Here is a 12,968-nt window from a genome sequence, read left to right as displayed (position 1 = left end):
ACAGCTCCGCCCCCTGACCACCACCCTGAACTACCCTGTCCTCTATTCAACCCCCCTTGCTCCCTGCCCCCTTACCGCACTGCCTGGAGGACCGGTGGCTGGCGGCACTACAGCTGTGCTGCCCAGAGCACCAGGACAAGCAGCCGCGCCACGCCGCGCCGCCCGGCTGGAGCCAACCACGCAGCACAGAGCACCGGGTCAGGCTGGGCTCTGCAGCTGCACTGCCCCAGGAGCTCCCAGCCCTGCTGCCCAGAGCATGGCGCAGTGAGCTGTGGCTGCGGGTGAGGGGCCGGGGGCTAGCCTCCCTGGCCAGGAGCTCAGGGGCCGGGCAGGAGGCTCCCGCAGGCCACATCCGGCCCGTGGGCTGTAGTTTGCCCACCTCTGTTCTGGGGTGTGGCAAGGGTAGACAATAGAACCTTGCATTACCTCGATGGCTGACTGAGGAGGAGTGATAACTCTCTCTTGCTTGAATGGGTCAGCATATTACTCCTGGTGACTAATTTTTACTCAAAGTCCATAAAGCCTATTTTCCATATAAATACATTATTCCATAAATATTACCTGTACATACATATTGCAATGAGATTGAGTCTTGACAAATTAGGAGCTTTCTTTAGATACCTTACATACTACTTTTTAATGAATAAGACATGTAAGAAACATCTTTGGTGTAGTGAGTTTGTCAGGTCTGAGGTGAGAAAAAGGGGTCTACGTGTCACATTCATCTATTTCTCTTTCTGTATTTTCCTGCTCCTTGTATGTTTGCACATAAGTAACTCATCAGTTTGGGATGAGGAACTATTTGTGCACAATGCTAGAAATAAAACTGTATTCTCTTGACTTTTTGTGTTTCTGTGTGTTTAACAAAGATAGCAGTGCTGCTGTGCACGAAACCTTTTATCTAGCCTCTACAGAAAGAAGCTAGATGTGATTCAGATGGCAGGCCCATTAGCTATTAAAACCTATAAATAATTGGTAGAGCATCCCCTTAGAGTTGTTTCTTTCTCCTTTTATTACAAGTTTTTAATGCTTTGTCATTTCTAGAAGATGATTAGTACAGCTACTAATCAGCTAAGGAGCACATATCATAACCAATATGTCTTCGAGTCATGAGGCCACAGGGGCAGCCTCTGAATTTTCTTGGCAGCTACTTTTATTGATTGATTTTTTTAATTTTTTTTTTTTGCATTATCAGCACAACACAAAAATTATTCTTCTCCAAGCTATTAACGCAGAAGGCTAAGTATTAATGGAGCATGTGGGTATGTATGATGGTAATGCTGACGGAAGAATGGTGTGTCTTATTCAGTACCTCCAGGCTACTCCAACATATCCGAATCAGTGTGTGAAAGGTATATTTGTATACAATAGAGTTTGATTTTCACAGAGTAATGCCCAGATGCTAGCAGAGAGATGTTGAAGAAGAAGAAATGAGGGAAAATAACACTTTCTTTGTTTTTCTCTAGGTCCTGAACAAGATACTATTTTTATTCTAGTCACTTCCTACCGTGAAATTTCTGAAGCAAGAGGTCAAGTAAGACAAGCTGCTTTCCTCTCCTTCATGCCCTTTTCCTGTGTGAAGGCTCCCTCAACCTGGTGATTACAAATAAAATCTTACTTTGGGCTATTGTCAGTTTTGGAGCCACTCTCAGCAAAAAAAGAACTTTCATATGAAAGGCAGCAGACTGTTGTGACCCTGCTAAATGACTGTGTTCATCGGGGGCAGACACACTCTGGAAATAATGATTTGCATGGAGATCAACATTCTCATTTTTTTTTCCTTCAAGAGTATGACACAGTAGAAATGTATCACCAATGAAATAAGAGCACAGGCACTTAAAAGAATTCATAGACCTCCTGAGTGCTATATTATACTCCAGACAACATTATTATCTGTCGGCTTGGATACAGTAGAACTGTGTAGTGCCGGGGTCTCCAAAGGAAGTGAAGTGTGGGGAAAATGACCTGTGAACTGAATCTGAACTTCCTTAAGGAATTGGAACAAGAGACAGTTTTACAGGTCCTGTACCGTGACCAGATGGTGAGAAAAGTGGATGAGGAAAGGATAAGGTATTTGCCTTTTTTGGTCTATGCCACCATTTCTCTTTGCTTTCCTCTCTAATCTTATTCCTTCTCTTGTCTGCTGTAAACTAGTATCTTTTTTCCAGTTGAGAGAACTAAGAGGTAACCAGTGCGTCATGGCTTTAACATGCTAGTGCAGGGGTTCTCAAACTGGGGCTCGGGACCCCTCAGGGGGTTGCGAGGTTATTACATGGGGGGGTTGCGAGGTTATTACGTGGGGGGTCACGAGCTGTCACCCTCCACCCCAAACCCTGCTTTGCCTCTAGCATTTATAATGGTGTTAAATATATAAAAAAGTGTTTTAATGCATAAAGGGGGGTCGCAATCAGAGGCTTGCTGTGTGAAAGGGGTCACCAGTACAAAAGTTTGAGAACCCCTGTGTCTAGTGGCTCACTATCCATTAGAGCTGAACAAATACCATGCATTGAATAAACTACTGAATGAATTTAGCTTCTAGCATTCCTACAAAAAAAATCAGGCTATCACAAGGGTTACTCCCTCAGTGAAGAGTTTATAGTTAATTCTCTCTCATCACATTCACAGGTGCAATGCATTGTCCCAGTTACAAAGAATGAGTTCAGGTCTTTGACTGATTTATGTCATTTCATCTGTTCCAGGATTCTCACAAGGGGTTTTGGGAACCTCTTCCCAATGCTGAGTGAAGCAGTGTCCTATCCCATATAAATGTTATGCTAAGTGCATTGCATTTACTAGTGTGCAATTTCCTGTCATCACCAGAGGGTTTTATTGGCTGAATGAAGAGTTTAAATTTAATTCTCTCTCAGCACCTTCACACAGATACTTGATTTATAAAGGGTGAGGTTAAATCTTTGTCTGGCTTATTTTGTTTCCTGTATACTAGGACTCTGACAAGGTTTTTTTTTTAACTTTGCAACCTACTTTGTCAAGGAATAACCCATCCCATAAAAAACATACGATTTGGGTTGCTAATATTTACACCTGCAAGTTTAAAATTCTCTGTGTTTGCACAGTTGAATGTAGGGCCCTACAGTTTGTTTTCTGCAAGTATTTGCATGATTAAAACTTAAATGTCTGTGGAAAGCAAATGCTAATAGGTTGTCAGCAAAGCTGAAATAAATTCATTTTTAAATTAGAGCAACTACAGTAACTTTTTTGGTATTTACTCAGTTCAACTTTGTATAGTCAGAATAGTCTCCTGCAGAAGGGTTATAATGTAACCAAATAGTGCAGGGAACAGGATTCTTAATGTTACTGATCCCTGTCAGAGAAACACTGAACTAAGGTTATGTCAGGTAAGTAAAAGCAACAATTTTCAGTTTTTTTGGTTTAAAATGTTTTTTTTTGTTTTGTAATTTTAAGTCTACACACAATTCAGTTAAATTCACCTTTAGCTGATTCCTGCATTTGATGAAGATGTTTTTGCAATTCTCACTCATGAATCAAATTTGCAAAGGGAACCAAATCCAACTTCTGTTTGCATGTGCACAGCTTTGAACACATGATCACTTGCATACATACGTTTTGGCTCCCTATTACGTGTGCATAATTTGCATGTGCAGAACACCATTTGTACTAGATTAAAACTCCATTTATGCACACAAGTGAGGTTTCATGTGCAAGTGATTTCAGGCAACGTAAAAATAGAGATTACAATTTGAAGATATGACCCATAGAATATTATCACTATTGGATACAAACATTATCAGCTTGTGATTGTACATATTTTTATTTGCTTGGTGGGGACAGGAAATTGAAAATGCAGTTGCAGCAGCTTCAGTGGAAGGGGGGAAAAAGTATAAGCCATGAATACCAGGAAAGATCCTGCGCTCGCTGTCAGAAATCCTTGGGCCTGGTGATGAATAGAGGTGCAGTGTGCAATGGATGCAGTCATCGAGTGTGCTCTGAGTGCCGTGTCTGCCTGAATCCCTACCTGTGGAAATGCACCATCTGTTATGCTCATGGGTGAGAAATTTGACTAGTTTTGTTAAGCCATCTCTGTTATTTGTGGTGTTGTAAGTAATAGTTAGAGAAGCATATAAAATTCCTAAATTGTTATAATGAAGATAGCATTGACAAGAGTTGAAAGCCTGGGGTGAAATCCTCACCCCATTGAAGTTGATGGGAATTTTGCCATTGACTTCAGTGGAGCTGAAATTTCATCCCTTGTGTTTAGCAAAATGGACAGGTCACAGAGACTCAAAGATGCATCATTATTTCCTGGGGCTGTGATAGTGTTAGATCTCATAAAGTAGGGCAGGATTTGGTATAGTCGATTCTTGCATAGAAGTTATCTGAAGAAAACCGGTTACTGCAGTAAGTGATTCCCACAGATGGCTCTCTTCCCTCTGAGTCAGTACTGAACCAGTAAAAGCAGCAAAGAGTCCTGTGGCACCTTATAGACTAACAGACGTATTGGAGCATGAGCTTTCGTGGGTGAATACCCACTTCGTCGGATCATCCTCTGGCAGCAGCGCTTTAAAGGACCCAGGGCTTCCCGCAGTGGAAGGTGCCATCTTTTGGATGAGATATATGACTGAGTTCTTGACTACTTTCGTGTCATTATTTTTCCCACGGCCCTTGTCACAAGAGTAGAGGTATCCCCATTGTGTTTAATAATAATAATAATTAATATAATAAATAAAGTGAAGCCATAGTACATGTAGGTTAAAAAAGTATAACAAATATTAATAACAACATTCTGATGACAAGCGCATATAGTCAGACACAGCCCTAAGCTTATCTAATTTAAATTTGTTGCCTTTTAATTTCATTGCATATCACTTTGTTCTTGTATTACCAGAAAGTGTAAACAAGAGTGTTTGATTTATATTCTCTGTACTATTATATTAAATACCTTCACTGAATACACTCTTATTCATAACATCCTAAGTTGAATAGTCCAAACAGGGATATTCTGATACATTTCTGCCTTTGATGAGAAACATTCTGATACTTTATAGGCAAAAACAGAGTTTTGAAATCAAACCAGCAGTTCTGAAGGTGAAATTCATCCCTGTGCATAGGGCGAGTACTTTAAATAAAATTCATCACTATGAAGGTCACCACTTAAATCCCTCATTAGACCTCAAATTTAAGTTTAAATAAGAACTCAAGTGGTGCATAGGTCTTGTATTAGCTCTTTGAACAGGGTTGACTATCTGTATGGTTGCCAGTTTAAAGTCAGTTTGTGTATCTTAGGTGACAATGCAGACTTTAAGAATTCACAATTAATGTCTTTTCATGTAAATTGTGATTTTTAAACAATGTATTTTGAAATGCATTTATGATAAAATGGGCAAAGTAGTTTGCTCCACATTTGGGGCTAAATAATTATGGGGTTTTTTGGTGGGGGGAGAAAGAGGGAAAAGCAGCTTTTGAATTATATGAGTTCCAGAACCATCATCTCCACCTCCAAAATGCTTTTCTTTTTAGTGAAAAGGGGATGGATTCATAACTCTTTGCGTGTGTAGGCAACCATAAGTTTCCTACACACAAATGGACCACATTTTTTCTAATTTGTTTTTAAGACTATTATTCAGAGGCTAAGTGTTCCAAGTTTTAACATGGAAAAACTCTTTGTATCCTAAAGCAATTAAAATAGAGGCTTATAATAAAAGTGTCATTTCAGCCATATAAGATCACATCATATCACATCTCATATCATCACTTATCCTGTTATTTATTCATGGATGCAGCAAGACACACACACATAAACAGGCCCAAGGAGATCTATTTTTCTGTCTATTGTAGATGTTGAAAAATGATGCATCTTCAGTGAGTGGAGATCTTGAGGAGAGGGCCAGCACGAGGCCCTATCTGCACTTAAGCCTCATTTGAGCTCATCACCTGGGGCCTAATCCAAAGCCCATTGGAATCATTGGGAGATTTTCCATTGACTTTAATGGGCTTTGGTTCAGGGCTATAAAGCTTAAGAGATGGATAGGGCTATGTGTGGGCCCTCTGTAATGGGGTAGTTCCACTCAGTGCCCTATATTTTATGGGAAGAGGAAAGATGTAGAAATTTAGAGACCGATTTTCAGAGGTACTGAGCACTCATACCTTCTGTTGAAGTCAAGAAAAGCATGTTGACCTCTGAAAATCAGCATCTAAATGACTTCTTGCGGAATCTAGGCCAACAGAGGCTCTGTGTGTCTTTGTGATTACAAGTAGAGAGACTGCTAATAAATGATCAAATACAAAACATACTGGTGTACATTTGATAGGCAGTATAATTTCATTATCTTCATCTTGATTTTTTTTACTCTTGATACTATTATCTAGCTCTCAGTTGCTGTTAAAATGTTTTTTCCCCAACAGAACGTTGGTATCAGCAACATCACTGATGTTCTTCCTTTTCCACCCTGCTCTTTAGATACTAGTCTTAGATATTAGATTATCTGTGGAGACAAACTTCATGTATCAAACTGAGCATCAGCAATGACAAAAAGGCTACCACAGAACACCAGTTTTGACATTTCAAAAACAAAATAAATGTATTTCCTGTGTGTTGTATCTAGCTGATTCTAGGTATTACTATGAGTCACGCATAAGTGAACAGAAATCAGCCATCATTCTCTATTCTTGGTCTTGCTCTGATAAGTTCATAAATGTGAGTAGAAGCATCTTTTAACTTCTCATGTGCTCTTTCTCTGTGCATGACGGAGGGCAAATATCTTTCAAGCAGTCCCATTATACTTTGGTTATGATTTATCACAGGATTACATACATGTCCCCATTTGCTAGATGAACATTGTCAGCCAAATTCAACTCTTAAATGCTTAGATCCCACCTGTCCAAAGAAAATAAATGTTTAACTGAGGTCGGCGTTTGGTTTGCTATATCGTGATTAGAAAGAGAGCAAACTGCAATGTTCCAATTGGGATCTTAACCTCAGAAAGTTTGAGGATGTTCAAATCAGGGATTTTGGGGCTGATCATATTGTTAGTCATGTAATGTATTCAGACTAAATAAATCTGGATTGCATGAAAGCTAGACGTAAAGTAACATTTAAATATGTACATCCTGTGGTAGGAAGGAAGTGGTGAACAAGGATAAAGTTATTTATAATGTTGTTTGTCTTTCTAAATCAGTGGGCCCCAAACTTTTCAGGGTCGTGTCCCCCTTACCCCTGTCCATGTCCCGCATAAAAGCATGATTTTATGGAAAATAAGTCTTGTTCAAGAAATTTTATATAATTTTTTTATTTTGATGAGATTACAGGTATGGTTGATAAAGGTAACTGTAGTGGCATAGAGTCAGGGGGTAGCCATGTTAGTCTGTATCCACAAAAACAACAAGGAGTCCAGTGGCACCTTAAAGACTAACAGATTTATTTGGGCATAAGCTTTCGTAGGTAAAAGGCCATGCATCTGAAGAAGTGAGGTCATTTCCCCAAATAAATTTGTTAATCTTTAAGGTGCCACTGGACTCCTTGTTGTATTGGCATAGTTAGATTTAGACTCTGTAAGGTGTTTGATTTAGTTTCGCATAACATTCTGATTAAAAAATTAGCATTATACAAAATCAATATATCACATATTAAATGGATTAATAACTGGCTAATCGATAAACCTCAAAAATAATTGTAAATGGGGAATTATCATCCAAAGCAGGTGTTTCTAGTGGGCTCCCACAGGGATCTGTTCTTGGTGTAATGCTATTTTGTATGTTTATCAATGATCTAGAAGAAAATATATCTTTGCTGGCAAAGTGTGACGGTGATTTGAAAATAGGTAAAGTGGTAAATAATAATAAGGATAGGTCAATTATACAGAGCAGTCTAGATCACTTGGTAAGATCAGTTCATTTGAACAACATACAATGCATATAGGTCAGTTACAGTATCAGGGACTCTGTTTTGGAAGCAGTGACTCTGAAATGGACCTAGGGAGTCATGATGAATAACTAACTGAATATGAGCTCCCTGTGTCTTACTGTGGCTAAACTGGCTAATGCAATTCTTGGATGTATAACCAGGGGAAAATCAAATAGAAAGTTGATATAACTTATGTATACATACGTTTGCCGGAAGCTGGGAATGGGCGACAGGGGATGGATCACTTGATGATTATCTGTTCTGTTCATTCCCTGTGGAGCACCTGACATTGGTCACTGTCGGGTAGTGGGCTAGCTGGACCTTTGGTCTGAACCAGTATGGCCTTTCTTATGTTCTTATGTACTGCACTGGTGAGACTGCTACTAGAATAGTCTGTCTAGATCTGGTCTCCACACTCCAAAAGAGTGTTGAAAAATTGGAAGAGTTCAGAAAAGAGCTACAAGAATGATTTAAGGTCTGGAAAACTTGCCTTACAGGGGAAGACTTAAGAAGTTCACTCTATTTATCTAATCTATGGTTTATATATAGCTACATGGCGAGAAGTTCTGATAGCATGGGGCTCTTAAATGTGACAAAGGCATAACAATGCCCAGTGGTTGGAAGCTGAAGCTAGATAAATACAGGCTAGAAATAAGGGGCACATTTAGAACAGTGAGTGTAATTAACCATTGGATCAAGTTACCTAGTGTTGTGATGGATTCACCACCACTTGAAGCCTTTAAGTCAAGATTGGATGTCTTTCTAACAAGTATGCTCTAGTCCAACCACAAGATATAGGCTTGAGGCAGGAATTACTGGGTGAAGATTACTGGCCTGTTGTGTGTAGGTCAGACTAGATCGGGGTGGGGAACCTGCAGCTGGATCCGGCCCCTGCTTCATTTCATCTGGCCCATGGCAAGTCTCCATGCCACAGGCTGGAAGCCCCGAGCCTTGGCGCCCTCTCCCCCCCACCCCCACAGGGCTTGAGCCGCCTGCGCCGGCTCGCCGGGTTGCCAGAAGTCTGGTCGGCTCTGTGCCACTCCCAGCATGTCCCTGTGGCCCCTAGGAGCAGGGGCGATCAGGGAAGCTCTGCACACTGCCCCCGTCCCCAGCGCTGGCTCTGCAGCTCCCATTGGCCAGGAATCGTGGCCAATGGGAGCTGTGGGGGTAGTGCCTGTGGGCGCAGGCAGCATGCACCATGCAGAGCCCTCTCGCCCCTCCGCCTAGGGGCTGAATATGGCAGCCGCTACTGGGTGCAGCATGGAGCCCCAGCAGGCAGGGACCCTGCCTTAGCCCCTCTGTGCCACTGACCAGGAGCTGCCTGAGGTAAGCGTCGCCCACACCCCAACCCCCCGCCCCAAGTCAGGACCCCCTCCTGCACCCTAACTCCCTCCCAGACCCCGCACCCCATACCTCCTCCCACACCCAAACCCCTGCCCCAACCCTGAGCACGTTCCTGCATTCCAAATCCCTTGGCCTCAGCCTGGAGCCTCTTCCTGAAACCCAAACCCCTCATCCACAGCCCCACACCAGAGCCCGCAACCCTAGTCAGAGCCCTCACCCCCTCCCCGCACCTTAACCCCCTGCCCCAGCCTGTAGCCCCCTCCCACACACTGAACCCCTCATTTCTGTCCCCACCCTGGAGCCTAGGGGAAGCCTCGAGTATCCTCGCTGCCCATACGGGGCTGTGTGTGGCCCATGACTGATTTTTTTATGTGGGTCAGTGGTCCCTGATAGAAAAAAGGATCCCCACCCCTGGACCAGATGGTCATAAGGCCTCCTGGCCTTAAAATATATGAATCTAAGAAAATTTAAACATTACACTTCGAATATTTTTACCTGCTAAAGTTACAAATAATAGAATGAGATTAGAGAAAATATATTTATTTTTGTCTGTTTTTCTTTGATTGATTGCACTTTGTATCTGATCCACAGCCCAGTTAAGTCAATGGTAACCTGTGTGACTTTTGGAAAGTCACTTAGCCTCAGTGTGCCTCAATTCCCCATCTGTAAAATAGGGATAATAGTACTGCCCTACCTCACAGGGATTTTGTGAGAATAAATACATTAAAAATTATCAGGCCCTCCAACACTATGATGATGGAGCCTTATAAGGACCTAAGATGGATAGTTAAGACTTCAGTAGCTTTGCAGTAGGCTCTCTCTGGGTGAATTCTGTTCTACTGTTTCCCCTCTATAGTCAGTCAGTTTCCCTATTTGTATGGATGATTCACACAACGGGGGAGAGAAAGATGTTTTGGAAAATGCAGTATTAAAACCAGAGGACTCAGAAGCAGTTGTATGATCTGAAACAACTTGAAACCTATTGTTTGAAAAAAAAAAGTTCGGATTTCAAGTAGATTGCATCCATTTAAAGCAATCTAAACATTACAGACCAGTATTCCTTTCTCCAGAACAATGAAACCCCTGTAACAAGATGCTTACTTTCTTGTAGAAAAAAGCACTTTCTTAACAAGCAACAGACAGTAGGATGCATAGGTGAAATAAAACTGGATTCTGGCAAGACACTATTAAATCAGTGTTTGCAAACTGTAATAAATTCTGGGTTGTTTTGCTTTAATAGCCATCTAATAGTGATGAAGACCAAAATGAAAGCCATACATTATTGAAAGCAAGCAGGCAAACAAATTATTTAAGATACAAAGGGATAACTCACTATAGTTAGGCTTAGAAGGATTAGCACTGATCAAAACTATAGTTAGGCTTGGCAGAATTTGCTTTTTACTTTTTTATAATTTCAATGGATAATATAGATGTTTATTTTTAAGCATTTTTTCTATTTTTATCTGATTAAATTTTCACAGTTGCACAAAATTATGGGTTTTAAGCATCTTTTTCTTCATTTATGGATTTAAATTTTCACAGCTGTGGGAAATTATGGGGGGAGTTCACACAATGGGGGGCAGACAATAATTATTTCTTAATAGTAGACATTGAGGTTCAAAAAACTGAAGCTTTATAACCGTCAAAACACAAATTGTCACATGTCAAAATATACAAAATAAATATCCTCAAATCAAACTTTAATAAGTTCTCAAGCAGTACTTTTCTTACTGAGTCTATCTATAAATTTTGATTATTTTTGATGGAAAATACTTTTCTTCAGTTTGTGTGTGTATGATGAAATAGATGTTTACCTGCATTTACCGATACAAATCTAATCCTTTCAAGCCTAATCATAGCACATTATATGGGTTTAAAGCAGTGTCCAGTTCAGTTGTATCAGAACTCCTACTGCCAAATTTTCAGATTCCATTGTCTTAAGTTAAGCACCAAAATCTATGGTTAGACAGCTAAATAAATGGCCTGATTTCAAGAGGAGCTGAACATACTCCATTTCCAACAGAGTACGAGAAAGTTGCAGGTGTTCAGCTCCTCTGAATACAAAGACACTTATTTAGGTGCCTAAAAATGGAACCTAAAACCAAGCTGCAACAAAAGCACACAGATTCCTAAACATTGTACCATATTTTAAAAGGGAATGAGTTGAGAACCAGAGTAGCAGCCCAATTGCTGCATTTCCTGGCCTTTGTGAATTTCAGTCAGAATTATATATAGTTTTTTGGTTTTGGTTAGTTACAGGTTTTTGAATTTTTCTCAAGGATCTGTCCTTATATGCATTTCATACTCATTAAACATCACCTATTTGATCTCATGATCCTGATGCATGCAGGTACTGTGCATGACAGTTGCCACCGGTGGTACTAGCTTCTCGAAAGAGGAGCGGGGTAAGGTTAGGGTTAGGCCAGGGGTCGGCAACCTTTCAGAAGTGGTGTGCCAAGTCTTCATTTATTCACTCTAATTTAAGGTGTCGCGTGCCAGTAATACATTTTAACGTTTGTAGAAGGTCTCTTTTCTAGAAGTCTATAATATATAACTAAACTATTATTGTATGTAAAGTATTGTTGTTTTTAAAATGTTTAAGAAGCTTCATTTAAAATTAAATTAAAATGCAGAGCCCCCCGGACTGGTGGCACAGGACCCAGGCAGTGTGAGTGCCACTGAAAATCAGCTCGCGTGCTGCCTTTGGCACCCGTGCCATAGGTTGCCTACCCCCGGGTTAGGCCATGGCACCACCACACTGTCCACATCAATGAGGAGAGAGTGTGTTGCACCTTCTTCTAGGGTTATGACACTGCAGCATGTGCTGCTCTTATATAGCCATTCTGACTTACACCTCGGAGCGCACACTACAGTACCTTTACGCTATGGCAGTAAACAGCAAGCTAGTCCTAAGGGCCTTATCTGAGGTCACAGAGCAAATCAGGTGCAGAGCTACAAATAGAATCAAGGACTCTTGACTTCCAGCGTGTTGCTCTAAACACTAGATAATACTTACGTCAGCGCAGAACAGCTCTTACAGGGAGAACAAAGTTGATCCTTTGCCCTCAAACTCAGGGTCAGATTGTAGCCATCTCCCATTAGTTATACTGTACAATTAAGAAGGGTCACTCTTTAGCCTTTGACTGTTAAACAGATTTTTGTCTTAAGTGCACATGTATATGGACATGAAAATTCATCTTGGAAACTGTGTAAAAGGTTCACATGTGTGTTGTTTGTTTTTCAGAGACATGAAAGTAAAGACTGGGGAATGGTTCTTTGAGGAACGTGCCAAGAAATTCCCAGCTGAAGGTAATTACTGGAGCAGGCAACAAACTGCTTTGCCGTGTATAGTCCTCATCTAAGCAATATACAATACAAAATCTTGATACACTACTTTGTTTCATTTTTAGCCCATTTAGTAGGTCTGAAATAAAGACTAGATCTTGTGGTATGTGTTTCTACAGTGGGTGTAGAATGCCTGCCTTTTTGCCTTAAGCATAAACCAGAAGAAGGCCTTTAAAGGGCAAAGTACTTTGGCTGGGTAATATGAAAATATGATAACCATTTTAATTTGAACAATGTGACTGAAATTGTGAGCACCAAATAAGTGTGCACCTTAAGGCGAATAAGAAATACAAAGGTCTGAAATAAATATATATTCAGTAGGGTATGTGGACTGCAAGGCAATGTCTTGCAGCCTTTTAAGTTAATGGCAAAGTTCCCATTGATTTCAGTGGTGCAGGTT

General features: G+C 40.7%; 1 protein-coding gene across 9 annotated transcripts in view; it reads left to right on the top strand.

Annotated features, from left to right (window-relative positions):
- The window catches only part of SYTL3 (synaptotagmin like 3), a 79,729-nt gene that overhangs the window by 26,715 nt on the left and 40,046 nt on the right, over positions 1-12,968 (top strand). For 7 of the 9 annotated variants that reach the window (XR_005596133.1, XR_005596134.1, XM_039530175.1 and 4 more), the window contains 3 exons: positions 1,467-2,070; positions 3,811-4,026; positions 12,468-12,532. Coding sequence is in view for 7 of the 9 variants with exons in the window: in XM_039530175.1 (XP_039386109.1) it covers positions 1,961-2,070; positions 3,811-4,026; positions 12,468-12,532 (391 nt within the window). In the remaining 2 variants the exon portion in view is untranslated. Of the gene's footprint in view, positions 1-1,060; positions 1,353-1,466; positions 2,071-3,810; positions 4,027-12,467; positions 12,533-12,968 lie in introns of those variants that run through there. The other 2 variants (XM_039530176.1, XM_039530177.1) reach the window with 2 other exon arrangements.

This window comes from Mauremys reevesii, linkage group 3 (assembly GCF_016161935.1).
Source record: "Mauremys reevesii isolate NIE-2019 linkage group 3, ASM1616193v1, whole genome shotgun sequence".
NCBI classification, from domain to species: Eukaryota; Metazoa; Chordata; order Testudines; family Geoemydidae; genus Mauremys; species Mauremys reevesii.
This window is presented reverse-complemented; position numbering and strand designations above follow the sequence as displayed.